General features: G+C 59.4%; 6 protein-coding genes across 7 annotated transcripts in view; 3 read left to right on the top strand and 3 right to left on the bottom strand.

The window, feature by feature from the left end:
• Positions 1–14: 14 nt before the first annotated feature.
• SDRG_00266 (hypothetical protein) lies at positions 15–2,238 on the top strand (the record flags this gene model as incomplete). Its single annotated transcript, XM_008605735.1, has 12 exons — positions 15–146; positions 193–342; positions 399–576; positions 628–714; positions 760–866; positions 929–1,083; positions 1,130–1,231; positions 1,277–1,419; positions 1,466–1,586; positions 1,633–1,705; positions 1,762–1,968; positions 2,014–2,238. 12 exons carry the CDS (start codon positions 15–17, stop codon positions 2,236–2,238), a joined length of 1,680 nt encoding a protein of 559 aa, XP_008603957.1.
• Positions 2,239–2,571: 333 nt separating this feature from the next.
• Positions 2,572–6,538, top strand: SDRG_00265 (hypothetical protein; the record flags this gene model as incomplete). The annotated part of the gene is made up of 15 exons (XM_008605734.1): positions 2,572–2,768; positions 2,808–2,931; positions 2,971–3,094; positions 3,146–3,201; positions 3,244–3,348; positions 3,393–3,559; positions 3,616–3,828; positions 3,908–4,464; positions 4,522–4,814; positions 4,874–5,058; positions 5,108–5,352; positions 5,409–5,557; positions 5,604–5,784; positions 5,832–6,076; positions 6,126–6,538. The coding sequence occupies 15 exons, from the start codon at positions 2,572–2,574 to the stop codon at positions 6,498–6,500; spliced, it is 3,216 nt and encodes a 1,071-aa protein (XP_008603956.1). The 3' UTR covers positions 6,501–6,538.
• Positions 6,539–6,546: 8 nt separating this feature from the next.
• SDRG_00264 lies at positions 6,547–9,322 on the bottom strand (the record flags this gene model as incomplete). 2 transcript variants are annotated; one of them, XM_008605733.1, is made up of 12 exons in its annotated part: positions 6,547–6,790; positions 6,840–7,124; positions 7,186–7,451; positions 7,506–7,916; positions 7,967–8,091; positions 8,134–8,199; positions 8,251–8,346; positions 8,394–8,488; positions 8,532–8,725; positions 8,764–8,869; positions 8,914–9,015; positions 9,067–9,322. In XM_008605733.1, 12 exons carry the CDS (start codon positions 9,320–9,322, stop codon positions 6,591–6,593), a joined length of 2,202 nt encoding a protein of 733 aa, XP_008603955.1. The 2 variants fall into 2 exon arrangements, with proteins under 2 accessions (XP_008603955.1, XP_008603954.1); XM_008605732.1 differs by having other exon boundaries at positions 6,591–6,790; positions 8,914–9,322.
• A 111-nt stretch (positions 9,323–9,433) lies between these two features.
• SDRG_00263 (hypothetical protein) lies at positions 9,434–11,485 on the bottom strand. The gene has a single exon (XM_008605731.1). The coding sequence runs from the start codon at positions 11,461–11,463 to the stop codon at positions 9,505–9,507; it is 1,959 nt and encodes a 652-aa protein (XP_008603953.1). The 5' UTR covers positions 11,464–11,485; the 3' UTR covers positions 9,434–9,504.
• Positions 11,486–11,567: 82 nt separating this feature from the next.
• Positions 11,568–13,585, bottom strand: SDRG_00262 (hypothetical protein). The gene is made up of 2 exons (XM_008605730.1): positions 12,229–13,585; positions 11,568–12,172 (listed from the first exon to the last, which is right to left on the bottom strand). Exons 1-2 carry the CDS (start codon positions 13,564–13,566, stop codon positions 11,699–11,701), a joined length of 1,812 nt encoding a protein of 603 aa, XP_008603952.1. The 5' UTR covers positions 13,567–13,585; the 3' UTR covers positions 11,568–11,698.
• Positions 13,586–14,076: 491 nt separating this feature from the next.
• The window catches only part of SDRG_00261 (hypothetical protein), a gene marked incomplete at its 5' end in the record, with an annotated part of 3,670 nt that continues 1,429 nt past the window's right edge, over positions 14,077–16,317 (top strand). The window contains one exon of the mRNA XM_008605729.1: positions 14,077–16,287. Within this exon, the coding sequence (XP_008603951.1) occupies positions 14,077–16,287 (2,211 nt within the window). The remainder of the gene's footprint in view (positions 16,288–16,317) is intronic.

The raw sequence follows: 16,317 nt of genomic DNA, 5'->3' as shown, positions 1-16,317 counted from the left end.
CTAATCGAGCCTCGATGCGGGTGCTGCTCGTGAACGGATACGCATCCCGAGACGACCCGCCCGCCAAGTACGTCCAGTTCAAAGCGGCCGTCGAGGCGGCGTTGACCACACTGCACGTGCACGACGTGATCGCGCCGCTCATTCTCGTACGTGTGCTTGGATTTCTTAGTCAATAAGACGTGTGTGAGCTAGGAGAGACACCGGAGTGAGCTCGATGCGTTCGTTTACGAAGTGCACTCGGTGACTGCGGATCCGGAATCCATCACACGCTTTGACCAGCTCGACTTTGTGTTTGTTGATGGCGACGTGACCATGCCGCCGTGGGCCCCGCCGTTGCGCAAGGTAGTTGGCGATCGAATTTTAGGACAATATTGAACACTAACCTCTGGTGGGAGTAGCTCTGCACGCTGCTCAAGATGTGCATGATGACGGGCAAGTGCTTCTTTGGTGCGGGCTTTAGCGCCGCGATCCTCGCGTACCTTTGCTCGACGGGCGGCGAGCTCTTGCAAGCGGTGAACGGACACGGCCGCGGCTGCCCCCTCCGGGCCGTGCCGAGCGCGCCGCCCCCCAAAAACGGTACCAAACATTGATCTCTCTACACTTTAGACAATTGAGTGCATGGGGTAGACATCAACTCGCACATTGTGCTGCTCGACAGCGAGACGGGCGATTACTTTAGCTACAACGTCCGTCACAATACGTGGGAGCCCAAGGGTACGGTTGAACAAGCTTAGAGCTCTCGGAATGGAATATGAACAGGCAACACGGGGCTTGTCATGCACACGAGCGATCGGGACCGCCCGTACGGCGCGCGGCCGAGCTCTGCCCGTGCGGGCACCCGCAAGCCCAACAACCATGCAAGCTCTGTACGACACGCTTCTCTTTTTCGTGGAGAGCACACAAGTTGTCTTATCAACTTGCGATGTAGGCGCTGGTCTCGAAACTCGCCGACGTGCAATGCTGCGGCCGCATCGAACAGCGCGCCCACGTGTACCTCCAGGGTCTCGAGCTGGCGCAATTCGTCGTCAATTGTCCGAGCAAGTGGGATCTCGATGAGACAATCACGCACACCAGCGGCAACCGGTCCATCAACAAGTGTCTGGTCGGAGTTGACATGCGATCTCCTTAGCTACAAGGTGTTTCTCGACAGCCAGCGGGGCCCACTCCTCATCGAGTTTGGCAATGCGCTCTGCGCTCACTTTACAGTCGCCAAAGCGTACCCTGCTACGTGGTACGACATTTTACAGTTTTGTATATCGCGTATCTCGATGTGTAGCACGATTTTGGCGAATTATGTCAAAGCAAAGTTCGACATGATCCGCGTCCACGAACATGTGGACCGCACGTATGTCGCATCGATCACAGGCGCTGTACCGACCGACGCCAACATGCCCACGGGCCCGTTCAAGAGCACGAGCGGTACGCGCTTCGACACCGTGTGGAGCATACATGTACCGACGTGTAGTGCTGCCTGCCATGAGTCTGGATCAGACCGCAAAAGGTCGTACGTCGCCCAAGAAATGCAAGTCCGTGGCTGTCTCGACGGCCAAGCTACGGCCACGCTCGGCGGCCCCGACGACTCAACCGTGCGTCTCACGGTGCAGGGCTTCTGCAAACCTTCGCCCTGCGTAGACCTGTTTACGCTCGACGTCTGCGCTCGGCGCTATCCCACACCCATGCGGCGCCGCAACGACCGTCCAACCAAGTGCGTACATACATCTCTTGTGTTTGTCGTCAATTCTTGTTTTTGTTAATGACTAGTCACCCCCCAAAACCGGTGCGACGCAAGCCCCCACGTTCACGCTGCCGGTGCGTCGGCTCGTCGATCAAGAAGCCAAAAAACCATACTGCGCCCACGCCAAGTTTGAAAAATTGCGGCTTCGCGATGCAACCCAAGGCGGCTTCTACTCGGTGGTCAACGACGGACCGTACCGCGGCTCGTACGAGCAGCAAGTCATTGACGACGAGGTGCGTTCGATCGTGGATACACTAAGTTCTTATTGTCATATGCAGAAAAGCAAACTCAAGTGGGTGGGGGGCCCGTTCCGTACTACGTTTGGGCGCGCGTCGAGCCACGAGTTCGTCGACGACGGCATCCTCGGGCCCGGCGAGCCGTACGATGTGACGCACACGACAGCGTACGTCTTGGAGCCAGAGCGCAACAACCACCAGCACCCCCACATCGGCCCCCATCCTCGACGACCCGCCCCGCGGCCATCGACAACCTCGCTTTTGTAGACAAGAACGTCGTTCTGGTCCAGTCGTCTGTGTAAGCTATTGTACATTTCAAATACTACGATACTCGATAGAACAATACCATTGTCGTTGGATCAAAGGAATGTCTAGCATAGCGGTGCAGGCTAGTATTCGCGTAGCGTCGCCCCCTCGACACTTACATGCCCTACCCCTACTATCTATCTATCTATCTATCTATCTATCTATCTATCTATCTATCTATCTATCTATCTATCTATCTATCTATCTATCTATCTATCTATCCAAGCTGGTGCCCGTGATGCCTGTCTATAGCCCTAAAATAGACAGTGACACGAACAGCTTGCGAATCCAACCATGGCGCGGCCGTCGCACCGCAAGGCGACGAGTCCCTCGGTGGTTCTTCACGCCACCCGCGTGAAGCGACGCTCGCAGCCGTTCGACCCGGCCTTACCGACGCTCACAGTAACGAGCGTTCTTGCCGAAGTTGACGTGCACCTGAAGAGCAGAGTTCCCGCCGTGCGCGCGACGACAGCCCCCGCAACACCGCGCGGGTACACATAGAAAGTAAATCTTGAACTAAGAGTGCGTAGGACGCCTCGGCAGCCCACGACACCGCGGCAGCCATCGCGCCCCCCATTGGTCCATCAGGCATCGTCCAAGAAGAACATGATCACACGCACGCTGCCGCGCACCGAGACCGAGTTGGCTATCATGGTAGAGCGCACTTCGGTGTATTCTTCTGAAAGTCTCTAGGCCTTTCAACATTTGTTTGTGGATCCGCCATTGGATTTGGAAGGCCGACCGAGTACGCCTCGGGCCGACGACGAGAAGAAGTTGGCCACCGTCGCCTCGTTCGTGCCCCCCAAGGCGTCGGACCGTAGTTATCTTGCGCTACACTGTATCCAGCATGAGGATCCTCGGCTCGTAGACAACTCATCCACCACCGGCTGGAGCATCAAGGATGTGCAGCACAACTACGGCTGGGTACAATATTGCTTGCATCGCCTCTCGCATAACGTGTTGTAGGGCGGCAAGCAGCACTTTATGGCGCGCCTGCGCAAGGTCAACATGTCCTCTACAGCTCCCGCCGCGCCGCGCACCGCAAGTACGACCAAAGTCGACGCTGATTCGGTAGGCGGCTCGTACAATGTACACTATGTCACGATGACAACTAGGAACACATCACGGACGACAATATCAAGTGCGCGGACGACTACATTCGCACGTGCCTGCAGAAGCACTTGGTGCCGGAGCCGTTCATCATCCCAAAGCGCGAGGCGTGCGCGATCGACTTGTCGTACTACGGCGCTGGTAACCGACCAATCGAAGCCCTCTCGAGCTGGTACGACTCCAAAATGATTATCTAACGTTAATCATATTTAAAAATGCCGGGTCTAGCCTCGCGTCGATTCCCAAGCTCCAGACGCTAGTCGTCCGTGAGAACCGTCTCACGGATGTCGCCGTCGCCAACGTGGTGAAGAGCTCGGACTTTACACGCCTCTTGACGCTCAACTTGTCCAACAACGAAGTCAAGCAGGCGACGGTGGCGGCGCTGAGTGACTTCCTCGACGCCCATCACGTTCTCCAAACGCTCGTCCTCTCCGATTGCGGGTAATCTGTCGTCTTGATGTCTTTTATCATCTCTCATTATCTCTCATTTTTCTCACAATATGGTGAATGCGATGTGTAGGCTCTCGATCGAAGGGCTAACGACGCTTGGCGCCGTCCTCGGGCGCAGTCGCAGCCTCACGGCGGTAGATGTGAGCAAAAACAAGCTCGACGATGCGTGCGGCGACGCACTGCGGGCCATGCTCTGTGCGAACGGCCACCTAACGCTGCTTGACCTGTCGTGGAACTGCCTTCGCGCCAAGACGGGCACGGCGCTCGCCCACGCCCTCGCGGTCAACACGACGCTGCAAACCCTGCGAGCGGCGTGGAACGGCTTTGGCAGCGGCGGCGGGGCCAGTGCGATCGCGCTCTCGCTGCGTCACAACAAGACGCTGCACACGCTGGACCTCACGGGCAACTCGCTGGGCGCACTGAGTGCGTTAAGTCTTGTCCGCGCGTGGGCCGACTCGACGACGCTCGAGATTCTCTGCATTGCGCAAAACCCGATTGGTACGGAAGGCCTTCGCGCCATCTTTCGCGCGTACAGCGACCCGCTCTCGATGACCCAAGGCCGCACTGTGCAGTACGACGACTGCGGCCTGCATACTGAGCCGGCGCGCTTCGCGCCCGTGCAGCTGGGTACAATGTAGCTTGGATGGTTGGCTGCTATACTGTGGACGATTCTTGTCCATATAGGCCACGTCGAGGTGGATCTGGACGATGCCGACTCGTTCTGGCGCGGGTTCGAGTACCTCTGGCTCTTGAATTTATACCCGTCGGCGGCGTCGTGGCGCGATGTGCAGTACCAACTACCGCCCTACACCACATCGGGCAGCACCAAGCTCGTATTTGGCCGCGCTGAGCGAGCAACCAGTAGCAGCTACGGCACCGAGACGGTCCAGAAGCTGCTGGCGCTGGACGGCACACGGACGCCGTGGCGTCTCCCTCTGCACGGCCGGCTGCGGTTTGAGTTTACGTACAAGCCGCAGGTGCCGCATGTGACCGAGATTGCCCCCGGTACATTATTGCCAATGCGTTCGATTTGTAGTCGACAGTGGTTTACGCAGATGCGGTCAGCGTGTTTTGGCAAGCCTTCTCAGAGCTCGAGTTTGACTCGGACCGTGCCAAGTACATCCAGCATTTCTTACACGACCACTACATCACAGCGTCCCAAGCGCAGTACCTCCTCGGGTCCATGACGGCCGAGGCGGCCCACGCCCACGTCGCCCCCCTGTACGCCTCGAGTTTTGTATTGTAGACGCATGGATGATAAGCATGTTAGACTATTGCAGCGGGTCGCCGACACCGCAGTCCTTTTCAACCGCACGCGACGGCTTCGGCACCAGTCAGTGCTGAAGGAACGGGCTGGGAAACTTCTCTTCTTCGACTCGCGGCTTCCCAATGGACGCTACGCGCTCGACTTGGCCGCGCCCGTCGACAAGCGCTTGGCGTCGACGCTCGTGCGTCTCTCGGCCGACGACCGCCTCGAGAACAAGAAGACCGCCAGCCTCAACACGAGCCAGAACGGTACGCAGTCGATGCCACCACCAACTACTTTACGAGTTATATTTTTATGGGACTAGGCAACTGGGAATGTTTTCGCAATGAAACGCTGGATGGCGCCCCGTACAGTGTTTCCCGCGCCCATGGCCTGCCGTCGAGTGGCACGTTTGCATTTGATTTTGTGCTCACGACGCGGATCCCACGTGGCAGCGACGCAATTCCCGATGACGTAGTGTCCCTTGGTGGTCGCATCCAGTGGAATGAACAGAATGTAGATGCTGGATCAACTCTGTGTCAGCGTCACGGCACTCGCATCGACTCCGGTCGCCGTCGAGAAGCCACCGGCTCCTCTCAAGCGACATGGCAAGAAGGCGGTGATCGTAGCCAGACCGACCTCCGTGGCGCCCGTGGTCCACGCGCCCCATACCGACACGGGCTTTGAGCACCGCAAGCTCGGTACTTGCAATGTTTCAATGTTTCAAGACGGAATGATGGTCTTTTAGCGGTTCGACAAACGTTTTCCGACGCTGCGTTTGGCATTCATTCGGCCCAGTTGGTGCGCCTCGCCCATTGCTTTCATGACGTGGCGTTCGGACAAGTCGAGATTGTGGCCATGCTCCTCAACCGCGTGCTCGATCTCGACGACTTGCTCGTTGCATTGGCGGCCGACTGGACACGCGAGAATGTCGGCGAGGCGATTCACCGCATTGGCTGGCTCAACTTGTGGAACCCCATGTTTGCCGAAATGGTACGCACATATGTAGTTGATACATTGATACAAACCCGCACAACTGTAGGAATACCACTTGAACTTGAGCGTCTGGGAAGAATATCAAGTCACATCGATGCTGGCGCAGCTCGGCGACATTGAGCCGGGCGAAAACTGGGTCGACGAGCGCTTCAACGACCAATTTGGCTGGGAGCTGCCGCTGAGCTGGGTCCAAGGACGGATTCCGCACACGGGGGACCTCTACTTGCGCTACACGACTGGTGCCTCCTTCAAGAACCGCGTCAACGCCGCGCGCGAAGATATGAAGAAGCGCGTGCTCTGCGGCAAGCCGCGCAAAATGATTACGACAAAGGACAATGACGGCAGTCGCCACGTTGTCTTTGCGCCGACCGTGGCCCCTGCTACGCCACGGCGACATAGTATCTTGCGCGCCGCGTTTTAGCTAGGATATATGTACAGTCATGTACCCTTGTTCAACGTTGAATCGTGGCTGGTCTCCAATTAGAAAAAAGTCCAATTCCGGTCGGTGGAGCTAATACAGCACGGCCTCGCCGAGGGGCGGGTCGTCCATCGCTGGTAGTCGGCTTCGATGTCGCCCTTTTCGAAGCTTGGGCTTGGCCTGCTCGGCAATTTTGTCGCCCAGATCCTTGAACGCATCGGTCTCTTCTTGGAGCGACGTGAGCAGCCCGACGAGCCGCGCTTTGAACGGCCGTGCTGGACCATCGCCCGAGCCTAAGCCGCTCGGTGAGTCGTGCATCAAGGGTGCTTTCATTGAGAGTACCGCTGTCTTCTGCTACGTTGTTGGTTTTGGGCTCCCAGGCGTGTTCGGGGGGACCGTCGCTGCCGGACCACCACTGCTGAATGTTGCCGCGGGATTGGAGCGACAGGCGAGCGTCGTTGAGAATATCGATCGCGGTCGCTGGCCGGATTTTGCCGGGCGAGAGCGCGACCTTGATGGGCGACGTCGACACCGAGTGCCGGCGCGCCGCCTCGTCGTCCCGTTGGACCAAGAGCAGTCGACAGGCGTCGAGCTGGTCTTGGCACTCGCGCGCCCGCTTCTCCGACTCTACGACGAAACCTTCCATGAGAAGGCGTCCTGCTGTTACAGAGAAGGTGTTGGTATCTACGGGCCGCGCGGAGGGCAAGGTCGTGGGCTTGGTCCTTGAGCGCAGCATTTTCCTTCTCCGCCAAGACCAGTGACCGCCGTACAATGTCGATTTCCGCTTGCGCCGCGTCGGCATTTCTCTGGTGGACCTCGGACGACTTGGTCACCGAAGTACGCAGCGCATCCATGTCTCTCTGGGCAGATGCGTACTGCAAACTCGCGGCTTCGAGCTGGTTGGAAAGCACTTGAATGCGGAGCTCTTGGCCGACGACGCGTTCCTCCAGCGCGCTGCGAATACAGTGCTGTTGGTGACAAATGGTACAGTTTGTACAGAGTGTGTACCGGTGAAGCGAGCTATTGTGGTGGTCGGCGACGTCAAGCACTTGCTTTTGGACACTGGCGCGCTCTTCGAGCTCATCGCGATCGGCTTTGATGGTCTGCAGCGCCCGTTTGAGCGCCGAGAGCTCGTCCTGCAGACTGTATGCGTCGTCGGCGCAGTCGGGGCAGATGCATTCGAGTGGGTTGTTGCTGGCCGACGGAAGGCAAGACGGGTGCCAGAAGCGCCCGCAGTTGCCGTCGCAGAGCACGAGCTCGGGGTCGCTGCTGCCACAGACATGGCACGTCGATCGGAGGTTGGTGTCGCTGGTGGCGCGCGCCATTGGCGGCGGGTTTGTCGCGGAGTTGGAGCAGCTGCAGCGCGGACACACAGTCGTCTTGCTCTCGAGTGAGGCAACGTAGACCGACAGCGCGGCACTAGTGGACAAGTTGTCTCTTCTTCCATAGACTGAAAGCTGGAGACGCACACTTTGAGTTCGAGGGTTTGTAGCAATTGCTTATACTCGGAGATGGTTCGCTCGGTATTGACTTGTGGCGAGTTGGTCACGTGCTGCGCCCGCGCGCCAAATCGAATCGTCGAGAGCGTCTCTTCCTAGTTTACATATATAGTCCTTCCTCTATATAAGAGACACACCAAATTTGTCGCACTACTCGAACAGGTTAGGATTAAGTGTGTCTTTGCATTGCCCCCGAGCGAGTTCTACGCAGGTGTCTGTACACTATTCCTAGCGTTATGACAAGTTGGATATACCTGAAGTAGCCGCGTGAGTTTGCTATCCCGGTATGGAATGTGCTTGGACCGTCCGTCCGTAAGGGCGTTGATGACGAGCCCAAGCGCAGTGAGCGACTACGCAAGTCTCTGTTCACACCAGATACCACTTGCAATTGTATAACCTTGTTGATGTGCTTGGCTTCGTCGAGGCGCTTGCCTGATGCAGCGGTCTTGCGCACCATCTCGGAGCCCGCAAGGTCCACGAGATAGAGCTTGCCTACAGCGTCCATTCCACGATGTTGAGAGGAGAGCTCTGGTACCTGTTTGCTTGAGACCGGATGAAAAGCGTTGGGTGACGGTGAGCATAAAGATGCAGTGGCTGCGACTCGACTCGGCGTTCATCAAGTGTGCCCCCATCGAGCGGCCCGCAAGCCCTTTTTGAACGAGTCGAAGCGCCGACGGCGGGTCGGAGACCACGATGTCGGCCGCGCCTTGCACCCAAATGCCTCGCTCTCTACAGCACACCCATTAATCGTATTTTTTTAAATGGACAACTTGTCTTCGCGGATGCGCAGGTGGGCGTTGGACGGGTTGAGAAGGTCCTGAATTTTTTCTTGGTACACTTCAAAGAGACCGGTCGACACCTCTGTCGTGGCGTCTAGACAACTACGTCTCACGAACCCCGCGTGCATTAGAACCAACCATTTGGCCGCGCGGCGATTGCCTCAAACGTTCGCTGGACGAGGCGCGGAAGGATGCCTTTTTCAGTCTTGGACCCGAGGATCGTGTGCGTCTTGCCGCTTCCTAGCGCAGTGTGTAGTGACGCGGCACCGTCATCATATTCTCCAGTAAGACCTGTCTGGCCATAGGCGAGGATCGTGCAATTGTAGCCGCTCAAGAGCTCGTCGATCACGGGGGCGCCAATGTGTTCAAAAATGGTGTCTTGAGTCGTCTCGGGAGGAAAGACGCGGTCAAAGGAGAACTGCGTGCCCTTCATACTCGGGAGCACAACTGTGGTCGGGCCGGGAAACTCGAGGCCGACGGCACTTGCATCGTCGTTGCCACCGCGGAAGCGACAACTCACTTGGACGGTTTGCGCCCCCCCTTGCATGCTCCCTGAATGACGGTTTCACCCCCCCGCCCCCCCGCAGTATTGGCTCACCTGTGCCAAACCTTAAGCAGCCACCATGGCACGACATGCGAGCATCGACGCTGTCCTATACACAAGCTTATGCAAACGTGTGGACAACTCGTCTGATCTATACATGATATACTTGTATGTAGACCTGTGTCTTAGGCCAAATTGACAATGTATTTTTGCAGACGCGCGCGGTTGAAGTGGAGGACGCCGTTGCCGTTGCCGGCGACTTGGACTTCTTCAAACGCAAAGGATGCGCGGATCTCCGGGTCGATCGTGTCGAGGTAGTCGAGCACCGTGTGGCACTGGATGACATCGAATGCCACGGTATCATGAATGCGCGCGTGGAGCTTGTCCTTTGGGTAGTGTTCGTCGAGCCAGAGTCGCAGCAAGCGGCTCAGCACGAGCGCCGTCACCTTGGGCGCCCCGAACGGCACCAGTCGAAACCGCGTGAGCCGGCCCGGCGACGTCGACGTGATGCTCGTCAACCCGCGCGACGTGTACGCAAGCGCAATCACGTCGTCGACTTGCGGCAGCAGATTCTGGCTCACGAGCGACTGCAGCAGCCGGATCGTTGTTTCGAGCGGCAGTGGCAGCACAAAGGCATCCTTCTCGACCGCCCGCCGGGCCGTAAACGAATTCGGGTTGTTGGCGTCGAGAAGCGTCGCCACCGCAATGTCCGGGTGGCGCTTCCGGACGCTCGTGCGGACAAAAATGTCATACGTGGCGTCGTCGGGACGGAGGCCGTACCCGAGAAGTTCGTGCCAGAGGTAGACAAGTCGTCCAATGTGCTCTTCTTCGTCGAGGCGCCGCAGCATCGCAGCCGGCACGGGCTCCTTGGCCGTCGTCTCGTTCGGGTAAATGGACTTTTGAACGCCAAACGGGTTCATGTAGATCCCGAGACCGAGCGACATGAGGACGCTGGCCGTGATCGCGACCGACGCCGTCGCCTCCGAGAGGTCCGAGACGAAGAGCGTGCCGGCGCCAACGACACCGACGGTCGCGAGCGCGGCGTACACTTTCTCCGAGTCGACGCTGCGGTACTTGCCGTGGTACACGGCGTGCATGAGCGTGTTGATGGTCGTCGTCGATGGCGCAATGCCCTTCGCCTTCATGTCTTCGTACCACTTGAAGACTTCGTCGAGGCGCTGCTGGCGGCCGCAGAGCTTCATCATGATGTTGTACGTCACCTCGTTCACCGGCCGCTTGTCGTCGTGCTCGGCTTTCGCCTTGGCTTCCGGACTCAAATTCACTTTCGCATCCGGCTTTTGGTTCCACCCTCGCTTGGCAACTTTGGCGACCGCCGACTCGAAGACCTCGAGTGCGTCAGTGTACGTACCTGCTTCGCAGAGCCCGTCGAGGAGCTCGTTGAGCACGATGACGTTGAGGTGCATTTGGTCGCGCTGCATGAGCCGGTACCGGTCCAGGGCCGACTCGAAGCGGCGTTGGCGGCAGTCCATGCGCACGGCAAGGCCATGGCACATGGCATCCAGAGGCACGCCAACGGTCTCCATGTGCGTGAGCACGTCGTGGAATCGGGTCGGGTCGTTGGCTTTCAACGCCAGAAGGAGCACGGCGTGGTAGACGGGAAGGCTGGGCACGGTGCCTTGGGCGAGCAACCGCTCGTAGAGCGCAAACCCTGCGGACGCGAGGTTGCGGTGCCGCACGCACGCGCCGAGCAAGCGCGCGACGTTGCGGTTGTGCAGCGGGTACTCGGGCGCACTCTCGACGAGCGCCATCGCCGTCTCTACGTTCTGCGTCGCCAGCAAGATGCGCACGATCTCGTGTTGCACGGCCGGTGTCGACGAGTGCCACGCCATCGGCAGCGACCGGAGCGGCGCCGTCGCGGCCAACTGCTCGGGCGTCCGGCACTTGGCCAACGTCGTCGACACGTTGCCCCAGAACGCCGGCGTGAGCCCCGCCTGTTTCTTGATCGTCGCCACGTGCTTGCTGATCGTGGCCCGGATGTTCTCGGGCGACGCTGGCGGCTTGGCCGTCGGCGCGCTACTTGGAGCCTCGGACGCAATGTGTAGCGGCGCCATGCGGTGCAACGCGCGGTGCAGGCGGCTTCCGGTGGCAGGCAGCCAGCGTGCGGTGGTGGCTTGGCGCAGCATCGTCCTTCCAGTTATTGTGCGTATCCGGATTTTAATGTATCCGGATGACACCGGCATCATGAACGACACCGCCGTTCCCAGAGCCGATGCGTTGCAGCCAAGGTTTAGGGTTGAGTCTGTTGCTGTATACAATATTGTCTTGTACTCTCAAGTCGCCAAATGGGGACTAGGGTTATCGTTCCAGCATAGGCCAACACTAGAATTCAAGCCAAAATACGGCTTCGACTTGGCCAAATTACGCCGAGTCTTGGATCGCTTGCGACGCCACGAGGGCGCTGAAGGCCGTGCCGTCGCGCTGGAGCTCGGTGAACGTGCCCGTCTCGACAATGGCGCCCCCTTCAAGCACCGCGATCGAGTCGCACGTCTGGATCGTCGAGAGGCGGTGCGCAATCACAATGACCGTGATGTTGTCGAGCTTGCGGAGCGTCGACTGGACGGCGTGTTCGCTGTGGCCGTCGAGCGCCGCCGTGGCTTCGTCGAGCACGAGCAGCTGCGGCCGCTTGACCAAGGCGCGGGCGAGGGCGAGGCGCTGCTTCTGGCCGCCCGAGAGCGACGTCGGCGTCACCATCGTGTCGTAGCCGTCCGGCAGCGCGACGATAAAGTCGTGGGCGTGGGCGGCTTGCGCTGCGCTCACAACATCGGCAAACGTTGCCGCAGCAGAGCCAAACTGGATGTTTTGACGGATCGTCATCGAAAACAGAGCCGGTTCCTACAACAAGTATCCCATCAGCATGAGGAGCACAGGATGGAAACATTGTCGACGACCTGGCGGACCATGCCGATGCGCTGGCGCAAGTACGTCGTGTCGATCTCGGCGAGCGCGACGCCGTTGATCGAGAGGACACCGGACGTTGGCGTGAGGAGCTTGGTGAGGAGCCCGGCGATCGTCGACTTGCCGACGCCGCTCGCACCGACAAGCGCGACCATCGACCCGTGCGGAATCGTCCAGCTGCAGCTCGTCAACACCGGCGCCTCGGGCCGCGACGGGTACTGGAACGAGACGTGGTCAAAGACGATCGGGCCGCCGAGAAGCGGCATCTTGCGAGCGGCAGTGACAGCGACACCGTCAGTATCAATGAGGTCGAAGAGCGCGGCTGTCGACTCGTTGGTTGTCCGCACCTTGGTCATTAGCGTCGAGAGCTGGGAAAACCCGAGGCACATAAAGCCAGAGTAGAGAAGGAAGGACGTGAGCCCGCCGGTCGTGAGGTCGCCGGCGGCGACGATCGAGCCGCCGACCCAGAGCACGCTCGAGAGCGACGCGTTCACCGAGAGTGAGAGGCCACCCATGAAGAAGCCTTCAGCGGCGTGGTACTTGCGCGCGGTGGCCGCAACGAGCGCTGTCTCGGCCTCGAAGCGGGTGCGCTCGGCGTCTTCTTGCGTGGAGAGCTTGACGGCTGCAATGCCGGCGAGCTTCTCGTCTGTCGACGCGCGCAGCGACGCGAGGGCCGCCTCGTACTGCTTGCTGAGGCGGTTCATAAAGAGCTTGAAGCTCATGGCCGAGATACCGAGGCACGGCAACGTCGCGAGAGCGACAAGCGTGAGCTTGGGCGAGAGGCGGAAGAGCATGACCGATGCGCCAATGGACGAGTTGAGCGACCGGTAGCCTTCGGCGAGGAGCGAGACCGCCGAGTCGGCCGCGACCTGGCACTCCTTTGTCAGGCGGTGCACGAGCTCGGTGCGCTCGGCGCTCGAGAAGAAGAGGAGGTCTTGGCGCAGGAGCGCTTTGTACAAGCGATCGCGGAGCCGCTTGGTCGTGGTCTCGGCGACCGACCCGAGGCAGTAGACACGCACGAACGACGCCGACGCGCCCGTGAGGAAGATCGAGAGCACGCTGAGGAGAAAGGCCTTGGTCGACATGTTGCGCGGGGCTGGACGACCGCACGCCACGTCCAGCGCCGTGCCCAGCACCTTGGGGAAGAGCAGATTGGTCAGCGACGAGACCGACAAGCCCGCGATACCCGCACAGAGCGTCGGCCACTCCTGCCAGAGCAGCCGCAGCAGCTTGCGCACGTTGCTCGGCGTCGCCTTGGACGGACCCGCGCCGACGTCGGTGGGTGCCGGCGCCTTGGCCCGCTCTAGCAGGTACGACGACCTCCACACCATTTTCGTTGCTACAGGACTGCACCTTCCATGGCGTTCACGCGTAGCGGGGGTCCCTCTATTTTATTGCACGACCTCACTATACATAAAACAAGTAGAATATCAAGGGCTCGTTAAAATAAGGTACCCGGACCCTCCAAATCGGTCACAACCGCAGGAAACCGGTGTTTAAAACATGTATAAAACATGTTTGAAACACGACGCTTCGACTGGTGAGGTGGCCACTGCACTTAACCGCGTCCTAGTACTTGTTGGTGCTCTTCCTCGTTGAAGCAAGCATCTTAATAAACGACTCTTGGCTCAAGCAATACGACACCTCACGGAGCAATTCGTTGGGCGAGACGGAAACCTGCGACCGTTGAGCTAATCTTCGGCGAAACCAACTCGGCGGTGATTGGCTACAAAGTTTTTCCATCTGCCGTGTGATTGGCTGCGAAAGTTTGTGAAACCGCCGCGACTTTTCAGTTTTGGAGCGCGGGAAGGATCTCAGTTCTCAATTGGCCCTTCCACTCGATGAAGGTCGCTCTACTCTTCTTGGCTGCCTTGGCTGCTGCTGAGCAGCTGGAGACAGCCCCCGCGGTCGCCGCTGGTGTCTACAACAAGCCCCAGGAAGACACCAAGCCCGCCACCAGTGGAACCTACTCAAACGTCGCGCACGACGAGGCGCCAAAGGTCTCGGGCGGCTACGCGGCGACGACGAAGCCCAAGCAAAAAGACATCAAGCCAAAAGGATACGCCGACAAGCCGAAGCCCGCCGAGCACGAGCACGAGCACGAGCACGAGCACGAGCACGAGCACGAGCATGAGCCAGCCGAGCACGAGCACAAGCCAGCCGAGCACGAGCAAAAGCCAGCCGAGCCCAAGTACAAGCCGGCCGAGCACAAGCCGAAGCCAGCTGAACCCAAGTACAAGCCGGCTGAGCACAAGCCCAAGCCAGCTGAGCCCAAGTACAAGCCAGCCGAGCCCAAGCCGGCCGAGCAAAAGCCAGATGCTTATGCTCCGGCCAAGGTCGAGTCCTATGGTGCCCCGGCCGAGCCGAAGCCGAATGCTGGTGCGCCGGCCAAGGACGAGTCCTACAGCGCCCCGGTTGTGAAGCCCGACGACGCTCCGGCTGACTACAAGGCGGTTGGCGCGTCTGAGCCCCAGGTCAGCGAGACTTCTGTAGATACGGCAGTCATCGTTGCAGCCACGCTGCTCTCCGCTGAAGAAGACGCCACTTACGGTCAGTACCAGCCTCCATCGGAGCCTGCGTACAAGAATCAGCCCGCCAACAACCAAGCTGGATACGGCAAGCAGCCCAGCTACGGGAACAAAGGCGGCTACGCAAAGCCCAGCTACGGCGATAACGACGGCTACGACGGCGGCTACGACGGCGGCTACGACGGCGGCTACAACGGCGCCTACAACAAGCCCGCTACTGGATACAAGAAGCAGCCCGACGCTGGCTACGGCTATGACAACCGCTACAAGCAGCCTAGCCAAGGTTATAACAAGCAGCCGAGCACTGGTTACGGCAAGGACAACGGCTATGGCAACAACAACGGCTACGGCAACAACAACGGCTATGGCGACTACGACCTGGCGCCGATCTCGGACGAAGACCGCTTCCACCGGTTCTACGACAACCTCAAGATCTGCAAGGCCGAGAACGCGCTCGAGAGCTGCATCATCTCGTCGGCGTCGCGCGCCGACTGCATGAGTGCGGCGCGCATCAAGCAGTGCACGTCGTCGTTCATCACGGGTCTCTGCTCCGACTTGGAGACGACAACGACCAAGTCGTACGACAACGGCTACGTCAAGTGCTCGGCGGACACGTGCACGGACGCGGCGCTGGCCGACTCGCTCCTCGTGTACAACAAGCTGCTCCGCGACGTCAACACGGCGCTGGACGTCACCCCTCAGTTTGACCAGTGGTCGTTCACGACCATCAAACTGGCGCTCGCGAGCACGCGCAACCACGCCGACTGCGTCATCAAGGGGTTCCTGAGCTACCTCGACGGGTGTGCGACGTCGTCCGTGCTACCCAAGCGCGACCTCGTGTGCCTCGACAAGGCGCTCAACAACGGCAAGTGCGAGTGGGGTCTCGAGACCGCGGACGGGTGGAACCTTGCGCAGTTCCTCAAGACGTATGGCCAGCTGGCGTTCAACAGCGTCGTGTCGTCGATGCAGCACCGATTCGGTGTCTCGAACGAGCGTGGCATCGACAAGGCGATCACCGACGTCCTCCTCAGCGTCATGGAGCAGTCGACGCAGTTCGTCGAGACGGTCAACACCGAGTATGATTTTACAAACCAAGTGACGTCGGTCGACGTCTGCGCCGTGACGCTGCCCGAGTACCAGTTGGACGCGAAAGACGGTACTGACATCAGCACGGTGCTCTTCCACTTTGCCAAGACCGAGCAAGACGCATACAACACGCACGCGTACGGCGAGACGGTCTATGGCGACTCCCCGGACGAGGGCACGGCCAAGGTCAACTTGTACGACAAGTGCACGCAGTTCTTTGCGGATACGAAGAAGGACTTTGTCGAAGGCAAGGGCACGGACTGGACGTGCGTGCCCGGTTTCTCAAGTCCGATGCGCATCAACGACGACGGCGACGTCGAGTGCATGGCGACCGACGGCAAAAACTGCAACTGGGGCGGTGAAGACTGCAATGCCAAGATCACAAACAAGGTCGACGCAGCCTTGAAGCCATTGGCGTGCGGCGCCGACCACGAGGCTGTGTATGGCTTCACGGGGTACCTCGACACG

Source organism: Saprolegnia diclina, assembly GCF_000281045.1.
Source record: "Saprolegnia diclina VS20 unplaced genomic scaffold supercont1.1, whole genome shotgun sequence".
NCBI lineage: Eukaryota > Oomycota > Saprolegniomycetes > Saprolegniales > Saprolegniaceae > Saprolegnia > Saprolegnia diclina.
Note: the sequence above shows the minus strand (reverse complement) of the source record. Positions and strands in the feature narration are given on the sequence as shown.

Bases quoted from the DNA above. Each gene is read 5' to 3' on its own strand.
- SDRG_00263 (XM_008605731.1), bottom strand. From the start codon at position 11,463: ATGCTGCGCCAAGCCACCACCGCACGCTGGCTGCCTGCCACCGGAAGC.
- SDRG_00262 (XM_008605730.1), bottom strand. From the start codon at position 13,566: ATGGTGTGGAGGTCGTCGTACCTGCTAGAGCGGGCCAAGGCGCCGGCA. The intron at 12,173-12,228 runs GTCGTCGACAAT...TACTTGTTGTAG, and splicing joins GCATCGGCATGGTCCGCCAG to GAACCGGCTCTGTTTTCGAT.